The sequence below is a fragment of the Neophocaena asiaeorientalis genome, unplaced genomic scaffold (assembly GCF_003031525.2).
Source record: "Neophocaena asiaeorientalis asiaeorientalis breed wild unplaced genomic scaffold, Neophocaena_asiaeorientalis_V1.1 scaffold444, whole genome shotgun sequence".
Classification (NCBI taxonomy): Eukaryota; Metazoa; Chordata; class Mammalia; order Artiodactyla; family Phocoenidae; genus Neophocaena; species Neophocaena asiaeorientalis.
Window position 1 is genome coordinate 407,163 of NW_020172466.1, and position 19,094 is coordinate 426,256.

The 19,094-nt window shown below is 43.4% G+C and overlaps 1 protein-coding gene across 1 annotated transcript; it reads left to right on the plus strand.

The window, feature by feature from the left end:
- The first annotated feature begins 1,160 nt into the window (after positions 1–1,160).
- On the plus strand, positions 1,161–18,804 carry PRPS1 (phosphoribosyl pyrophosphate synthetase 1). The gene is made up of 7 exons (XM_024738147.1): positions 1,161–1,425; positions 9,658–9,841; positions 11,285–11,383; positions 12,504–12,628; positions 15,255–15,428; positions 17,545–17,704; positions 18,663–18,804. The coding sequence occupies exons 1-7, from the start codon at positions 1,304–1,306 to the stop codon at positions 18,753–18,755; spliced, it is 957 nt and encodes a 318-aa protein (XP_024593915.1). The 5' UTR covers positions 1,161–1,303; the 3' UTR covers positions 18,756–18,804.
- The last annotated feature ends 290 nt before the right edge of the window (positions 18,805–19,094 follow it).

Below are 19,094 nucleotides of genomic sequence, written 5' to 3' on the forward strand. Positions count from 1 at the left end.
GGGATCCTCCCGGACTGGGGCACGAACCCGTATCCCCTGCATCGGCAGGCGGACCCCCAACCACTGCGCCACCAGGGAAGCCCAGACTAGATGATTTTTGAAGTCCCTTTTATTTTTACAGCTTATAGTTATGAGCATTATGGCACTCATAACTAAAATTGTATGATTCTAAAATTGTATGATTTTTCTCTTACTTCTAACCCATGGTTGGAATATGCTTAATGAAAATATGGTGAGAATAAAGGCCCTCTTTGGTCCAATTAGCAGTTATCATCATAAAAATAATAAAATAGTGGTGTAAAAGGACACATTAGTAACACGCAGAATATGATGCTGAGGACATGAGGCAGACAGGACCAAAAACCAGGTTTTCTGATTCCTCCGGGGTTCTTTATCTGAAGTCCCATAAGTATTCTAAATTTTCTCTCCTTTCCAAGGGTCAGATAAATCAGACCTTTATTGCCCAGATATCGTGGAAAATCCATATTTCATCACTTGTTTGAACATACTTGGTCCCAGCGCTGAAAACAAAATGAGACTTCTCTTGCAGTGTCCCTGGATGACTCAGGTAGCCTGCCCTCAGTCACTTTCCCCTTGGGACTTGTCTGCCAGGCAAAGGCGACACTGAAATTGCTTGTTTGCCCTTTGGATGAGCCTGTGCTATGGGCGTCTGTCTGTGTGCAAACGTGCTTTAATTCAGCCCCATCCTTACAAGAAGACAAAAATCATGTTCAGAAACATACAAACTCAATCACGTTGAGAAATCTCCCTTTCATTCAGACGAACTGTGGCTGCCATCCTGATAAACAGATACTTTTAAAAGAAACTGTAAACCAGAGCCAGGCTTGCTTTCAGGTGCTGAAGAAAAAAAAAAAGCGTGACTTGCGGGAAAGATCTGGCCCTACGCGTCACCAGCACCCCTCCACCCCCAGCCAAGCGCGGGTATCTCAGCGTTTTCTAGTCAGCCCTCTCGGACTGCCTCGCTATAGGGGGCGGGGCGATTCCTTAGCCTCGCCCCCTTCAGGGCTTCCAGTCAATCCCTGAGACAGCCGGGTGTAGGCAGAACTACAACAAGGACCCGCCCCTCGCCGGCGCTCAGCCAATCGGAAAGGGCGGGGTGTAAACTTCCCCGCTGACTCCGCCTACCCGGCGCTGGGCAATTTAGAGCCGCGCGCCGGCGGGAATGTAAGATGGCGGAGTAGCAATGCGGAGTGTTTAGTACTGAGTCTCTGGGCCGACTCGGTTCGGGTCTCGGCGGCAGCAGCGATTACCAAGCAAAGAGTGCCTAGGGTAGTTGGCCAAGATGCCGAATATCAAAATCTTCAGCGGCAGCTCCCACCAGGACCTATCCCAGAAGATTGCCGACCGCCTGGGCCTGGAGCTGGGCAAGGTGGTGACTAAGAAATTCAGCAACCAGGAGACCTGGTGAGGATGAAGTTGGGACCCCGACCGGCCTCACCTGCCGGGGCGGCCAGGCGACACTTGGGCAGCAGAGGGTAGGGGTATGGGGCCACCGCGTGAGTTCTGAAGGGCCGGCTTTGGTGGGGGGGTACGGGGCAGCTCTGTGGCAAGCGTGCCCCACGGGCTGTTTCCGTTATTTTACCTCTCGCGGGAGGGTCACGTTCATTCTCACCGTGCGGTTGGGTGGAGTCAAGATGGAGCAGGAGGCGAAGCTATTGGGTTTGAAGGCAAGGGCTGGAGGACCCAACGCGGGGATGGTGGCTGCCTAGAGCGGCTAGAGGGAAAAGACGCCTAGGCTCGGCAGTGGGGACACGTGGCTTTGTCGCTTCGCTTTTGAGCCATCCAGACCAGATTGGGTTCTCTTCAGCTCTTAGACCAGCTTGCCTGGGAGATCCTACTGCGTACTGAGCCCTCGTAGTGCTTCTCCTAGAGTCTAAGAAGTAGCTTTTCAATTCGAAACGGTGTCGGTCGGATTTCCTGTTGAGGGAATTTGACATTATGTAGTGAGGCCGCCAAAATTAATACTGAGGACTTCCCTTCGATTGACAAGCGTTGGCTTTTCACATCTTTAGACTCGGAGCCATACTTAAGTTAAATCTAGTTGCTCGGATAAAATGATGCATTAACTGCATCCTGATTGCCAGCATCTCAGTTTGAGCCATCCAGAAAATCTTAGGGAACCTTAATTCTGGAATCCTTGATCTTCCCAAGTGTAGCTACTGGTCTAGACAATACAAAAGCATATTTTTCAGTACCAAAGTCTATCCTGAACTTGCCCACTTCTAACGTTGTGCGGGGGATTTAGGAAACAGTTTTATCCCTGAATATTAAGATAATCGAGAAAAGGTCATGGAGTGGAAGGCCAGGAATGCATAGAGCATTCATTGCAATTCATTCAATTCATTGCAATGAATTGTTTTCATTGCCTTGCTAATTAAATTTGCACCTTCCCCCCACTTCTACCGTGCTCCTGCACCTTGGGGCCATCTTAGAGATAGCTTGGTCACCTGATCCTTTCAATACCCCTTCCACCTAAACATAGCATCTTCTGGTTCTGTTAGGTGTTTTTTTGTGTTTCTCGTTGATGCCCTGTTGATCAAATCAGAGCAGTGCCCACAGTCTTACAGTCAGTCCTCTATTAAGGGGAAAGTTTACACCAAACCTAATGAATCAGTTAAATTAGTGAAGATTGCTTTGAACATTTTTTCCTAAATGCTTTTGTTCCCTTTTTTCTTTCTTTAAACTGTTTACCAAAGTGTAACTCCCCCTATCCTTTGTAGACCCTGCTGATAAGAGCATTCATCTGTAGTGGACAGCTTCCTTCTGGATTCTTGATCATTGGTTGTGATGCAAATGATAGTGCAAACACTGATGCCATTTGTAACCAGGCAGTACCTTAGTGGAAAGGCTAGCCGAGCTGCTGTCTTTAGCTTTAACCACAGCATTATGACTCATGGGCTGTAATAAAGCAAAACAGGACCAGACTTTGCAATTGGCACTATAGCTAGGGGACAAGAATGATTTTCATTTAGAGGTTTTTTTGGTTCCCCTTAGAGAACTGTGACTATTAAGTCCTTTTCCTATGCTTCATGAAAAAATACAAAGACTTTTTTTTCTTTGTGGACCCTCTGCCTAGTGCAACACATCAGGACCTGAGGCTATATTGGGAGAGGGGAGGGGGAGAACACTTTAGTGTTCTACTGATTGATTTATCGGAATTAGCAGGAGTCCCAATGTACTTCCCTGAGATAAAAAGCTGAATTCATTTTTTTTTGCCGTACGCGGGCCTCTCACTGTTGTGGCCTCTCCCATTGCGGAGCACAGGCTCTGGACGCGCAGGCTCAGCGGCCACGGCTCACAGACCTAGCCGCTCCGCGGCATGTGGGATCTTCCTGGACCGGGGCACGAACCCGTGTCCCCTGCATCGGCAGGCAGACTCTCTACCACTGCGCCACCAGGGAAGCCCCTGAATTCATTTTTAAACAACTGGACAGTAACATGCTTGGAAACATTGGATAAGATTAAGCCCAATGTGGAAAATTGCTGACTGGTTAAGTTGCCTTGTTTCTGGCTTAATCATTAGCTTTTTGGTTCCTTAGATGTTCTGAAATCTTCATTGAACATAATCGAATATGTTGCTTATGGAGCTTCCCCTTACCTCCCTCCCCCAACCTTTGGCTTTTCTGCACTGCATAAGTGGTAACTGCTGCCCTGTGTGACTCTTGGGATCTAAAGGTCATGGACAGGGCAGCTCAGTGGGTGCTTTGGGTCATCAGATGGGGAACTGCAGAGCCCATCCTCAAATGAGACTGTTTTGCAGCAATTTGGCTGAATCTCAGGGGTCGATGCTGTCTTGAGTAGCTTTCTTCTGAAGTCAGGATCATCCTTTGCTGTCCAGTTTTTTAGTTTTTTCATATATATATAGATTTAATTAATTAATTAATGTATTTATTGGCTGCATTGGGTCTTCCTTTGCTGTGCGCAGGCTTTCTCTAGTTGCTGCCAGTGGGGGCTGCTCTTCGTTGCCATGCAAGGGCTTCTCATTGAGGTGGCTTCTCTTGTTGCAGAGCACAGGGTCTAGGCGCGCAGGCTTCGGTAGTTGTGGCTCGCGCGCTCTAGAGCACAGGCTCAGTAGTTGTGGCACACGGGCTCAGTTGCTCCAAGGCATGGGGGATCTTCCTGGACCAGTGCTCGGACCAGGGCTCAAACCGGTGTCCCCCGCATTGGCAGGCAGATTCTTAACCACTGCGCCACGAGGGAAGCCCCTGCTGTCCTGTTTTTGAGGAAACATACATACATATATGTGGATGTATGACACACACAAATAACTATGAGAGGTTAAAGGTTCAGGCTCTGGAATCAGAGAAGCTGGGTTTGAATCCTAAGTCTTTCTTTGCCTCAGTAATCTCATCTCTAAAGTAGCATCTACCCAGAGTCTATTGTGACAATTAAATGAGATAGGAGTAAAGTTCTTAGAAAATTGTCTAACAAATTCACAGTGTTGGTAAGGGGTGGTGATGGTATTGCAGAAAATGTGGAAAATATAGAAGAGGACAGAGGGGAGAAAAGACATCCCAAATAATTCCACCACCCAAGATAAACTTAACATTTGATTTATGAACTTCCAGCTGTTTGTTTGTTTATGTACTTTTAAAAAAAAGTAAGATAGGTTGTTTATAGCTTTCTTCACTCAGCAATATATTTTGAGTAGTTTCTCTTAATATTTAGTCTACATGGTTTTAAATAGCTGTATAGTCTTGTCATGGTTTTACTATAATTTTAGATAAGCAAGTCTCTATTACATATTTAAAAGTTTTGATCTGATTCTTTTATATGAAAACTCTTGAATGTAAATCTTTTGACTGTTTATGATTATTTCCTTAGGATAAATATCTAGAAGGGAATTACTAGGTTAAAGGGTATACACCACTTCTCAGGCTTTTTTTTTTTTTTTAATTTTTGGCTGCGTTGGGTCTTCCTTGCTGCATGCGGGCTTGCTCTAGTTGCAGTGAGTGGGGGCTACTCGTTGTGGTGCACGGGCTTCTCACTGCGGTGGCTTCTCTTGTTGTGGAGCATAGTCTCTAGGCACGCGGGCTTCAGTAGTTGTGGCACATGGGCTCAGTAGTTGTGGCTCACGGGCTCTAGAGCGCAGGCTCGATAGTTGTGGTGCACGGGCTTAGTTGCTCCGTGGCATGTGGGATCTTCCTGGCCCAGGGCTCGAACCCGTGTCCCCTGCATTGGCAGGCGGATTCTTAACCCCTGTGCCACCAGGAAAGTCCCTCTCAGGCTTTTTAATACCTATTGCCAAATTTGCTTTCTAGAAAAGTTGAACGAGTTCTGCTATCAGCAATGATGATATTAATAATTAATAAATAGTGAATGCTTAAAATGTGCTAGTTCCTATGCTGTGCACTTTATACACATCTAATATTTAATCCCCTCAACACTGCTCTGAGGGGGTACTCTTACTATCCCCATTTTATGGATGAAGGAACTAAGATTCAGAGGTTAAGTAACTTGCCCAACTCTGAGTATTTTCTTTAAATTTTTTGCTGTTACAGTATTCATCTGGCTTTTGAAACTTCTGAATGTACTAAATTTTTTTTATTGAGGTATAGTTGATGTACAATATTATATGCTTCATGTGTACAACAAAGTGGTTCACAATTTTTAAAGGTTATATTCCGTTTATAGTTATTATAAAATATTGGCTGTACTCCCTGTGTTGTACAATATATCCTTATAACTTATTTATTTTATACATGGTAGTTTGTACCTCTTAAATCCCCTACCCTTATCTTCCCCTTCCCCCTTCCCTCTCCCCACTGGTAACCTCTGGTTTGTTCTCTATATCTGTGAGTCTGCTTCTTTCTTGTTATATGTACTAAATTTTTGGACTCAATTCTCTTCAATATTGTTAAATAACTTTGGTTTATTTGGTTACTCTGGATAGGCTGAGAGGGGGATGACTTTAACCTTGGTTGCCTAGGATTTTCCTAAGAACTCTAACCTTTGTTAGTTAATCCCATATATTTTGCACGTGCCAACATCCATCTAAATTCTTGAGATTTTCTTAAGAATACCACCAATCAAAAGGCACTTTTAGATTCACTTTATTTCCATTTTATGTTTATGTTTTCCCACGCCAGGTGTAGAGGACACGATTGGCTTTTTATTGGCAATCAGTATGCCTGACTTTCATTCTCCCCCAGAGAAGTGGAGAGCTTGGTCAGGGAGGTGAGGTGGCGGGGGGGCAGGGAGTGAAAAATAAAATAAAATAAAATAAAATTTTCTTGAAAAATAAAATAAAATTTCTTCAGTTTTGAAGTTGCTGGATATTTGAAGTACTCAGTCAGGGCCCTAGAGTTGTGCGCCATAAAACACAGAAGGGACTCAGCCTGGAACCTCTCAAAGGGCAGGCAGCGTTAGTAAAGGAGATCTGGAAGTCTCTTGAAACTCCCGCAGCCTCTTGTTTGGGCCCACCACAGTGAGGAACTTGCAGAGCAGGCTCACCTCCACAAGGTGTTATTTAGTCCTGTCCATTTGAGTGGTTTTTAAAAAAACTTAACATGTAATTAATATAAAAAAACGATATATTTTTATTTTATTTATACCAGCTTCACAGTAAGGTGTGGTATTTCACACTTACTGCGCATCTCAGTTCACCTCTCAGTCACACTAGCCACATTTCAAGTGCTCAACAACCACTTGAGGCCAGTGACTCCCTTACTGGACAGTGACGCTCTAGGGCCTACACTTTGGATAGCATGCAAGTTGCTCTCCCAGGAAGCCCTCCCTGGCCCTCTCGTGCCTGTCCATTTGAATTTAAAACAATGTCTCCAGAAAGCAATTTTGGCATTAGCATAGTTGACATTGCTGACAGATTTACTTGTTTCCTAAGGCTGATCTTGGTGATTAATAGATGTCTATTCAGCTGTGTCTTGGGGTCCACAGAATTGCTGTTCAGTTCATCATGTTGCTCAGCATCACTATTTCAGGATCCTGCCGTAAAATTCTTTGTAGCCATTGCATCCTGGTGGACCCATCAAGTTGTACTTCCACCCAAAATTAAATAGCTGTCAGCTGGGTATCTGTAAAAGTGTATGAGCAGATCTGTCAAAACCTTTTGAAGAAACACGTTGGACCCACTTACCTCTAGTGTGAGGTGAGTTACTTTGTGAGGGACGATAAACCTCAGTCTTCTAAATTTTCACAATGGCAGGCCTGCAGAAGGTTCATAAGTGAGCAGATGCAAGAGGCAGCCTAATCCTGAGTGGTATTCATTCATTCATTCATTCTTCCTGTTATAGAACATTTCAAACATATACAGAAGTAGAGAGAATAGTAAATGATTTCCCTGCCATGCACCCATCACCCAGTTCAGCAGTTATCAATTCACGGCTAATCTTGTTTCATTTATTATTCCCCCCCGCCCCCCCACAATTGGATTATTTTGAAGCAAACCTTGATATTATGTCATATCACCCATATACATTTCATTAACCACAATACCGTTTTCTTGCCTGAAACAAATTAACAGTAATCTCTTAATATCAAATAATTAGCCAGTATTCACATTTGTCTCATAAATGTGGGATTTTTAAACAATTTGCTTGAATTGGTATGCAAATAAGGTCCATACAGTGCAATTGGTTGATTTTTTTAATGTATTTATTTGGCTGCATTGGGTCTTCGTTGCTGCACGCGGGCTTTCTCTAGTTGCGGAGAGCGGGGGCTACTCATTGCGGGCTTCTCATTGCAGTGAGCGGGGGCTGCTCGTGCAGGCTTCTCATTACAGTGGCTTCTCTTGTTGCGGAGCACGGGCTCTAGGCACGCGGGCTTCAGTAGTTGTGGCATGTGGGCTCACTAGTTGTGGGTCGCAGGCTCTAGAGCGCAGGCTCGGTAGTTGTGGTGCACGGGCTTAGTTGCTCTGCGGCATGTGGGATCTTCCTGGACCAGGGCTTGAACCCCGTGTCCCCTGCATTGGCAGGCAGATTCTTAACCACTGCGCCACCAGGGAAGTCCCTCTCAGAATTTATTATTTATTTATTTATCTATTTGGCTGCATTGGGTCTTAGTTGCAGCATGTGGGATCTTCATTGCAGCATGCGAGATCTTTCATTGCAGCGCATGGGCTCTTCATTGTGGCACACGGGCTTCTCTCTAGTTGTGGTGCGTGGGCTTCAGAGTGCAAGGGCTCAGTAGTTGTGGTGCACGTGGGCTCTCTAGTTGTGGCACGCAGGCTCTAGAGTGCATGGGCTTAGTTGCCCTGCAGCATGTGGGATCTTAGTTCCCTGACCAGGGATTGAACCCACTTCCCCTGTGTTGGAAGGCAGATTCTTAACCACTGGACCACAAGGGGAGGCCCCAGGAGCTAGCTTTTTGTTTCAGTGGTTTTTCTCTATTGTTTTACTGTCTTTAACTTCATTGGTTTTTGCTCTTATGTTTATATTTTCTTCTGTTTACTTTGGGTTTATTTTGCCCATTTTTCAGTGCCTGAAGATTTACCTCCAAACATCCCGAACAAATGATTTTTCCTCTTTGTTCTGGCTACCAGGAATCTCAACTTCCCTGTTCTAATTGCTTTCTGGTTTGATTTTTACTCTTTGCTTTTATTATTTCTCTTGCTTTACAATATAAGCTAACCCCATTTTTTAAAAAGTAGGATCCTGGGATTGGAGACTCGGTGCTTTCACTGCTGAGGGCATGGGTTCAATCCCTAGTCAGGGAACTAAGTAACAATTGTTACTTGGATTGGAAAGGAATAAATTTAAAATAATAATTAGCTCTTATATCAGCTTCTGGAAATGGAATTACTTCCTGTTGAAGAAGTTTTTCTCTTCATCAGTACAGGTTATCAGCTGTTCTGGTCTACTTGCCTACACACGCTACACATGCACGCATGCCCATACACCCACACACACACCCCACCTCACCTAGAGGATTAATTGGGGAAATGGTGTTGCTTTGAGGTGTCACTGAGGTTATTATTTTTTAATAAGTTATTCGTGGTAAGGATCCAAGTATGAATATTAAAACTTTCATTTTATGGTAAAATATAGTGTTACTCCATAATTAGAGTAACTTCCTGTGGAATTTTTTAAAATAAGAATTACTAATTGGACCAGAGTACAGTTAGCATAGAATGAAAGCAGGGACCACATCTGTTCTCCATCGTATCCCTGGCACCAAGCAAAATGACTGGCGATGAACATTTAATATTTGTTCAGTGAACTGCCAATGTGGTAGATGTAGTACTATCTTTTGTAGAAGGCATCATTATAGAATGGTAGTGATTCATTCCTTATATGGGCTTTCTACTTCTTTTGTTATATATGGATTGTGACAGTCATAGATGCTATATCAGATTTGCATTCAGTATATGAAATGAGATACAGCCTGCCTACTGAAATTATAGTCCAGTCACTTCCAAGTGCCTTAGCCAATCTTTTTCATGTCATATCACCTATAAAAGCAGGTAATATCTGTATAGTACACTGGAGTAAACTGAGGCAGTAAATAGAGGGACTCCTCTGGGGAATCTCCTGAAGTCTGAGGGGATCAAGACCACATGCAGCTGTAACCCATTCGTAGCATACTAGTGGGGAAGCTGTGTTTTTTAGACCTTACTGTCTGTAGATGTACAGTATAGTGCTTTAAAATCTATTGTTTTTGTTGTCCTTCCTTTTCCTGTAGTGTGGAAATTGGCGAAAGTGTGCGTGGAGAGGATGTCTACATTGTTCAGAGTGGCTGCGGTGAAATCAACGACAATCTAATGGAACTTTTGATCATGATTAACGCCTGCAAGATTGCTTCAGCCAGTCGGGTTACTGCAGTCATCCCATGCTTCCCTTATGCCCGGCAGGATAAGAAGGATAAGGTCGGAGCGGAATCTTTTTTTTTTTTCTTTAATTCTTTTTTAAAAATCAGGGGAAGCAGGAGCACTTGCCCAAAGTCAAAATCTTCCTTAATTATCAAATGTATATTTAGAGGATATTACTTTTTTTATCTTAGGCATTACCTGATTTTCACAGCAATTGGTGTGATTGGTTTGTATAAAGTAACACATTTGCAGTCTGTCTGTTTTATTCCAGTCATATGTATGTGACTTTTGGCTAACTCACTGCTGTTTTTTCATTGTATCAGCAAGACTAAGCACCAGCTCCCATGGAGTAGAATATTTTTTTAAACTATGGTAGCTCCTCTGGGACCCTCTTGGTTCTAGTGGTGACCTCTTCATATAACTTGAAGTCAGTTACATGAATACTTGGTCTCATTACACACACGCGCGCGCACACACACGCACACACACATCTCACCTTATTTGGAGTATTAGAGGATAAAGCATATATGTAAAACTTTGCAGGTCTGTTGTAATTGATGCCCAAATTTTACATACAATGCCTGGGAGAAGGCCAGATATTTTTATTTCAGTAAAATACAGTGCTCCTACAGAGTAGAGTAAAGGGCATGGGCCTTGCTATTTTATGGTGCAGCCAGGTGTGTTTACCTGTTATTAAAGGGGGTTGAGGTTACTGGAACATTGGCCTCCGGATGAGTAAGGGAGTGGTGTAATTTATAAAATAAAACTATAATTTCCATCCTGTGATGTGTCTTTAATTTTATTTATTTATTTATTTATTTTTGGCTGTGTTGGGTCTTCGTTTCTGTGTGAGGGCTTTCTCTAGTTGCAGCGAGAGGGGGCCACTCTTCATCGCGGTGCGCGGGCATCTCACTATCGTGGCCTCTCTTGTTGCGGAGCACAGGCTCCAGATGCGCAGGCTCCGTAGTTGTGGCTCACGGGGCTAGTTGCTCCGCGGCATGTGGTATCTTCCCAGACGAGGGCTCGAACCCATGTCCCCTGCATTAGCAGGCAGATTCTCAACCACTGTGCCACCAGGGAAGCCCCTAATGTGTCTTTAAATGTTGACACGTTAGATGTTACACAGGTTTGAGTATGTATGTGTTAAAAGAGATTTTAATAAAATTCTTTCAAAAAAGATTTTTAAAGTCTGAGTAATTTAAATAATGGAGCATTGGAAACACTTGAATAGGCAGGAAATATGTACGTGAAGAAAAAGAAAGGTAGGGAAGGTATTTTCTTTTCTGAAATATGTATCTTGATTTGGAAAAATGATAATCCACTTCATATTTGCGCCAGATTGTGATCTACTCAAAGTCAGTGGCTGTGTCACTTTTTATGAATTTCCTGGTAGCACAGTACCTTAAACACAGTAGGTGCACAGTAAATAAGTGCTTCTTGAGCAAATGAATTGTTTCTCAAATTGGCTTTTTTTTTTTTTCTTTCCTCCCCTCCATTTAGAGCCGGGCTCCAATCTCAGCCAAGCTTGTCGCAAATATGCTCTCTGTAGCAGGCGCGGATCATATTATCACCATGGACCTGCATGCTTCTCAAATTCAGGTATCAGTGGAAGCTAAGTATTAGCTTAGGGATTATTAGGGATTAGAAAGGGGGTAGGAGAGGACTGAATGCTGAAAACCGTAGGGAAGCAAAAACTGCCCAAGTACAGCTCAAATAAACTAGACATTGATGACATTTTCAACATCCTCACCTTAAGCATAGATCGCGATCTTAGCCACGTGGGGTGGTTGGACAGGGAGGCCGTCTGGGATTCTGGGAAGCATGTAGGCTTTGGCATCAGACTTAGTTTGAATACTGGCTCTGACACTAACTAGCTTTGTAACCTTGGGCAGGTTATTTAACTTCTCTGAACACACACTGCTTTGTTATTGTGAGTATCAAGTAAGATATTAAATTCATAGTATAACACCTGGCTCATGAAAGATACGAAATAAATGGGAGCTGTTATTGTCATCATTAAATTTAGAGCCATAGATATTGGAATCTACCTTCTATACTAAACAGAGTTAGGGGAGCAGAATACCACCTTATAGTTTATACTTTTTAAAGAGACTTTGAAATCGTTATCATTGGAGGCTTCTGGGAATTCAGTGAGATACAGGACAGGTGATTATACCCATTTTATAGAAGAGGAACAGATTAGTTGTGAAATACAACTAATATGTAGCAACTAGTGTTAGAACACAGATCTCCTGACTTCTAGTTACTGTGACCATTTATTGTAAATGGCTTCCATTAAGTTTATATACCATAGCATCTCTAACCTGTTTACCAGTTAGTTTTTGCTCCTTAACAAACCAGCCCAACATTAACTGGCATAAGGTAGTAAGCATTTATTACCTCGTGGGTCTGCACGTTGGCTGGGTAGTTCTGGTCTTGGCTGGACTTGGCCGTTTTTCCCAAGAGCTTGCTCATGTGCCTGTGGTCAGCTGTGGTGTAGCCGAGGCCTGGCTTTGCCCGTCGTGGCTGGGCTCTCTTACGTAGCCCAGATTCGAGGAGGCTGTTTTTACAGTCTGCCACACCGGGCATGCCTTCTGATCAGTTTGAATGTTGCAGTAAAGTATTCTGTTGGCAAGTTACTATTCTCTTTGTGTTCATTATTTGTAAATGGAAGAGAAGGAAAACAAGCAAAACTGACCCAGCTTCTTTCTTTCTATAGGGCTTTTTTGATATCCCAGTGGACAATTTGTATGCAGAGCCAGCTGTCCTCAAGTGGATAAGGGAGAACATCTCGGAATGGAGGAACTGCACGATTGTTTCACCCGATGCTGGAGGAGCTAAGAGGTATGGTTGAAAATCATGTTATTCCCAACGTACTGGGGAAAAGCTTTCAGACAGTTGTGTCAGAAAACGATGTTTCTCTATTGAAGTGAATTTTTCTCTTCTTGAAGTATAGTTGATTTACTATGTTGTGTTAGCATCAGGGGTACAGCAAAGTGATCTGAAAAAGAGTTACTACAAGATATTGAGAAGTGACAGTTTTTAAGTACTTGGATGTGCCGGTAGCTAGGACATGGGCTGGATATGGTTTTACTCACTCCTCTTCTACTGGCCTGAGTCACTACCTGAAAGACAGCAGAGGTGCACAAAATAGTCTGGCATCGTGGGCTTGACCATAACCCAACAGTGACTCAGCGCTGCAGGGCTAGCAACAGCGCTGTGACCCATCAGGAGGGGGAGGAATTTGGTTTTCTAATGAATGGCACCTGCTATCGAAGCCCATGATAATAGTGAACAAGTAAGCTTTTACATACCTCCAAATGGTTGGTTAAACCGTTTTGATCCTTTAGATTAAAATATTAAGCAGGAAGGAAAAGAAAGTGTGGTGATTTTATTTAAGCCAAGCTCTGAACATTCTAAACAAACTGATTGCCAGGGATTGCCAGTTGCAGTGCTTCAGCTCACGTGGTGCAGACTAAGAGCTTTTCATTTCTTTAGCGGCTCACTCATTAGTAATGCATTCAAAAGCGTGACACATGTTCTTGTTGTGGAAATAGAATGAAGAGCTACAAAACACAGATGATTAGGAAACGCGAATTCAGATCTTTTCAAACCTTCAATGACTGTTTCTCAACAACCTCTTTATTTCAGGAACGTCAACAGAACTGATAAGCTGAGAGCTTGAGTTCTGTTCTCCAGCCAGATGTATGGCTTTGTGAGTCCCTTGTTGCTAGTTACCATCTGTAATACTAGAGACGGAGCCTAAAACACATCCCCCTCATGGTGGTTGTCATACTTGGGAAAATCATCTTCCACAGAGACATAGAAAACAGTCACATTTGAAATAAGTAATCAAGCACGATTTTCTTTCCAAAGTTGGGTACAAAAAAACTGCCTTCAGTAGATGGTTTATTGCTAAATGATTTTGTTTGTTTGTTTATAATTTTCTTTTAGTGATGAAAGATTTTCAAAGTGAATGGCTATCACGTCTGTCTTGGCAGGGTTTCTGGACTAGGTAGAGATTCCTGTGTGATTGTGACTTGCACGTAGTTCTACCATCAAGGACATAGGGAGTGACTTTTTTGAGCCCTTTACACTTTGTCAGTCACTGAGTTTGTTGGCCATTGAGTGTGGACGGTTTGGGATGCTTGAACTAAGTGATCATGCATTTGCCTCGGCTAAATAATCATTCCAAGCAGATTGGTAACTTTTTTTTTTTTTGGCTGCGCCGTGCGGCATGTGGGATCCTAGTTCCCCAACCAGGGATCGAGCCTGTGCTCCCCACTTTGGGAGCACAGTCTTAACCACTGGACCACCAGGGAAGTCCCAGGTTGGTACTCATGTTGTTATGTGCCCATGCAGTAGGAAAGGAGAGCACAGGGTATGGGTTGTTTAGATCAGGTGTAAATGTTGCCTAGGTTGTGGTCCAAGTCTTGTTTGTTCTTTATTATATGGTCACAGGTTCTCCCTTATTCAGCACAAACTCGAGATATGTGACCATAGCCACAAGGGAAATAGTAGGACATAATACTCTGGTTGGATCAGTATTACATTAAAACACAAAACGCAAAGCATAGGCCTCTTCACCCATAAGAAGGATGGCATGGTGGAGCGTGGTCGTATGTGTCACTGGGGCACCACAGTGATATACACTGAATGGATTGCTGTTTGAGTGGTTACGTGGTACTTTGTCGCCAGAAAGATTTGTTTTCTATCCCACCTTCTAGTCTGGTTTGTATTGCCTTGTAATTTTTTTTTTTTTTGCGTACCACTGCGCCACCAGGGAAGCCCTTGCCTTGTCATTTTAAAAAAAGGAATTTTGTTTTGGTTTGGAGATGCTTTGAGCTGTACAGCAAGATGCCTGGTTTGCCCAGTTAATTGGTAAAACTTCTTTTCTAGCAGTCCTTAAAGGAATTCCCAAGCTTGGTGTCCAGGTACAGTTGACATTGACAGCTGGTGGATCACTGAGGGGAGTGTGATGAGGGCGTGGGCATTGGAATGGGCTGGGTACTGCTCCTCTCCCACCAAGTTCAGGTTCACTTCTCACCACATCCGCATGTCAAATCGGGGTGATCTACACTCCCGGCATTAGTTAACCAAGTCACCTCTCTCTTCCCTTTCACTGCCAGTCTAGTAAACGAACGTGCCCTAGCATTCATTATACCGCTTCCTGGGACTGGTGAGGGTGTTGTCTTCCCCTACAGTAACCCAGAATGAATTGTAATCTAAGTTTGACTAATACATTCATAAACTGCTCTCAGGGTATGGAGGCATTAGTCTATGAAACCCAGTTTGTGATGCCAATCAATTCCGGTTGCTTTCTTCCAACCCTGGGAACTGTTGGGTTTCAAGGAGTCTTCTCCCCCAGAAAACAAGCCCATCCTTTATTTCCTTTCTTTGTCCTAAGACACACACACGCACACGCACAGGCACACGCACACGTTTTAACTGTGAATACCCTGTGTTGCAGAGTGACCTCCATCGCAGACCGGTTGAATGTGGACTTTGCCTTGATTCACAAAGAACGGAAGAAAGCTAATGAAGTGGACCGCATGGTGCTAGTGGGAGATGTGAAGGACCGGGTGGCCATCCTCGTGGATGACATGGCTGACACCTGTGGTACAATCTGCCATGCAGCTGACAAGTGAGTGCCTAGTGGTGGAGCTGGGGCTTAGAAGTAAAAAGCTAACTGCTATCTGAATGCCCTAATCCTGCTGATTCTCTTTGGAACTGAATTGAGGAGATGACAACTGGCTTTCTTTTGTCACCCTAGGCTAAAATTGCAATGCATGTAAATTGATAAGTATTATTTTTTTCTCTAGATTTTCTTAGTTTTATTTTTCCTTGTTATTGTGCTAAACTTTATGTAACATGAAATTTGCTGTTTTAACCATTTTTAAGTGTACAATTCAGTGGCATTAGTTGCATCCACGGTGTTGTGCAACTGTCACCACTATATTTCCAAAATTATCTCATCATTCTAAGTACTCTACTTTTGATATATTTTTTTAAGGATTTATTTATTATTTATTTATTTATTTTATTTATTTTTGGCTGCGTCGGGTCTTAGTTGCGGCACGCGGGATCTTCGTTGAGGCACACGGGATCTTTTGTTATAGTGCATGGGCTCTTCATTGTGGTGCGTGGGCTTCTCTCTAGTTGTGGCGTGCGGGTTTTCTCTTCTCTATTTGTGGCGTGTGGGGTCCAGAGCACATGGGCTCTGTAGTTTGCCGCATGCAGGCTCTAGTTGAGGCGCACGAGCTCAGTAGTTGTGGCACACGGGCTTAGTTGCCCCGTGGCATGTGGGATCTTAGTTCCCTGACCAGGGATTGAACCCATGTCCCCTGCATTGTAAGGGGGATTCTTTACCACTGGACCACCAGGGATGTCCCTTGATAGTTTTTTAAAACAAGTTAAGGTAAAAAATCCATATGCCTGAGGAGACAGAAATAGATTCTCATGTTTATATTTTACCTAAGCTAGAATCCCTGGCCTTACCTTTTGACTGTTCATTTTCGCTGCTACTACCTTCATTCGTATTCCTTCTCATCGTTTGCCAGGACTGTTCTGAATTGCCTTCCCTCTGTTCTCTGCTGCCAGTCACCAGTCTCTTACCTCCCCAGTCCATCTTTCACATTGCCACCATACTCGCTTACCTTCCTAAAACTAAGACTAGATTCCCCTCATGCCTCCTTTAAAACCTTAAGTGGCTCCCCACTGCTTATAATCCAAGCCAGTATGGACAGCATTGTTTCTCATAATTTGTTTTTTAAATCTCCAGGTATCCGTGCCTTGCACAGTGCCTAGCATATATGTATAATAAATGCTTAAAAAAAAAAGACTTGTGTGCTCTCCTGGTTTGGATCCTGGAGTAGACATTTATAAAACTCCTTTTATCATATTAGTAAGTTAATGCTAATTGCTCTTAACAGATCAACTCCCTGAACACGGTAAAGTTTCTTTCTTGTTCATGGTATGCTCCGACGCGAGTATTCCCCTTTCAGTCTCGCGGCCCTGCATCTTTAACATTTCCATTTTGTCCAGCCAGAAAGGGAAAGGAGCATGGAGGATCATCCATGGGAGATTTTACAAGCCTCTGTCCACATTTAGATAGCCAGAATTGAGTCACATGGCCACACCTAACTATGCAAGGGAGGCTAGGAAACGTCCAGCTGTGTGCTAGGAAGAAGAGGAGACAGATTTTGCTGAGCATAGAAGTCTGTGCCACGGTCCTTCTACACTAATCCAAACCTATTCAGATAAGTTCTTAGTCTGTTTCTCTCTCCTTGCTATCGACTGAATTGTATCACCCTAAAATTCAGCCCTAACCCCCAGTGTGATGGTGTTTGGAGATGGGATCTTTGGGAGGTTATTAGGTTTAGGTGAGGTCATGAGGGTAGGGCTCTCATGATGATATTGGTGCCCTTATGAGAAGAGACACCAGGGAGCTCCCTCCCAACCCCACCCCCCATTCTCCCTCTTGGTCTATGCACACAAAGAGGTCATGGAAGCATATAGCGAGATGGTGGCCACCACCAAGCCAAGAGAAGAGGTCTCAGAATGAAACCTACCTTGCTGACACCTTGATCTTAGACTTCCCAACCTCCAGAAACGAGTGAGAAATAAAATTCTGTTTAAGCCATCCAGTCTGTGGTATTTTGTTATGGCAGCCCAAGTTGACTAAGACATTCTTCTTCCCTAACTCGGATTTTATAGTGACAAGTAAGATTACTCCTAATCAACTCTGCTTTTTCCTCTAGACTTCTCTCAGCTGGAGCCACCAGGGTTTATGCTATCCTGACTCATGGAATCTTTTCTGGCCCAGCCATTTCTCGCATTAATAATGCATGCTTTGAAGCAGTAGTTGTCACCAATACCATACCTCAGGAGGATAAGATGAAGCATTGCTCCAAAATACAGGTGAGGCTGAGATTCTTGCAAAACAAGACTCCACTGAGTATTTAGGAGGTGGTTCCATGTGTTGAATTAGGTGTCTGGGTGGGTTCTAAAGATTTCCTCCTTTGCTCTCAAGGCTTAGTCATCAGGATCTGTGACCCAAAAGGAAAAAGATCACGTGTCTAAATATTCAAACAGCTAGACCTAGAATCTCTGGAGGATGGAGCCCAGGATTCTACATTTTAACAGGCTCTCGCAGTGATTGTGATGTACACTCAAGTTTCCAGGTCCATGCTTTACAGTTTGTGTGTATCACTCTTAACTATTGGCCCCTGCAAACATAACGTGAAACCTTTAAACTGACGGTATGCTCCTTAGAATTTCAGTGTTTCTCAACGTGTGCTCTGGAAACCACCTAAGTTAATCACCTAGGGTTCTCGTTAAAATGCAGATTCCTTTGCTCTACCCAGGGCCTACAAAAACAGAGGTCATGGGACCGGGACTTTAATCTCCCCAGGTAATTGTCAGACAATAAAGTTTGAGTGCTGTTGTGCTAAAAGAACAAGGCCTTGCTTAATTAAAAATATGTACGGTAATCCATTCGCTTTCCATTAGAAATATGGAAATATAATCCACTAGAAATATATGGAATTGGAGGGTTGATATCATTCTTAAGGATTTCTTTTTCAGCTTAAATATTCTTTTTTCATTCCTAAGAATTTTTAAATGCCAACTTACCACCATCTTGGTGAGTCTGAGTCAGAGTTTTTCCTCCATAAGCATTTTGACTCTTTCCCAAGTGGCTGGTTATATTTAAAATGTGGGTATGAAGAGCATCTGGCTGTGGGCTCCCTTGGGGAAACAGCACAGTGCAGCAGTCTTAAGAGGAAGGACCCTCATCGGGCTGCTCATCAGTGTCTGCAAACTGGCCAGTCATCTCTGTCTGTATGATACTAACCTGATGCTTGCCTTGCCCTCCTAGGTGATCGACATCTCCATGATCCTTGCAGAAGCCATCAGGAGAACTCACAATGGGGAATCTGTCTCCTACCTGTTCAGCCATGTCCCTTTATAATAGAATAAGTTCTGAGGCTTTTAAAAAATAAAGTGAGTCCCGCCCCTTATTTTCCTTTGGTATTTGATGAAAAATCCAGCAGAAGACCCAACTTGTTACAGTGTAGCTTTCTACATCCCACATCAGGTATATGAGTGTTTCTCCTACATTAGAGAAAGATTGAGATCAACTGCTGGGATTTCCTACCTGTATTGTCTCGTCCTGGCTTCTTTGATCTTGTGAGCCTTGCAGCTTTAACTACAGCTCAGCTGCTACAAGATGTCAGACTTTGGGAAAAGTTGCGTAAGGGTGTCTGAATGTGTTTGGGGAAGCTCAGACTACTTTGCATGTGAATGTTTA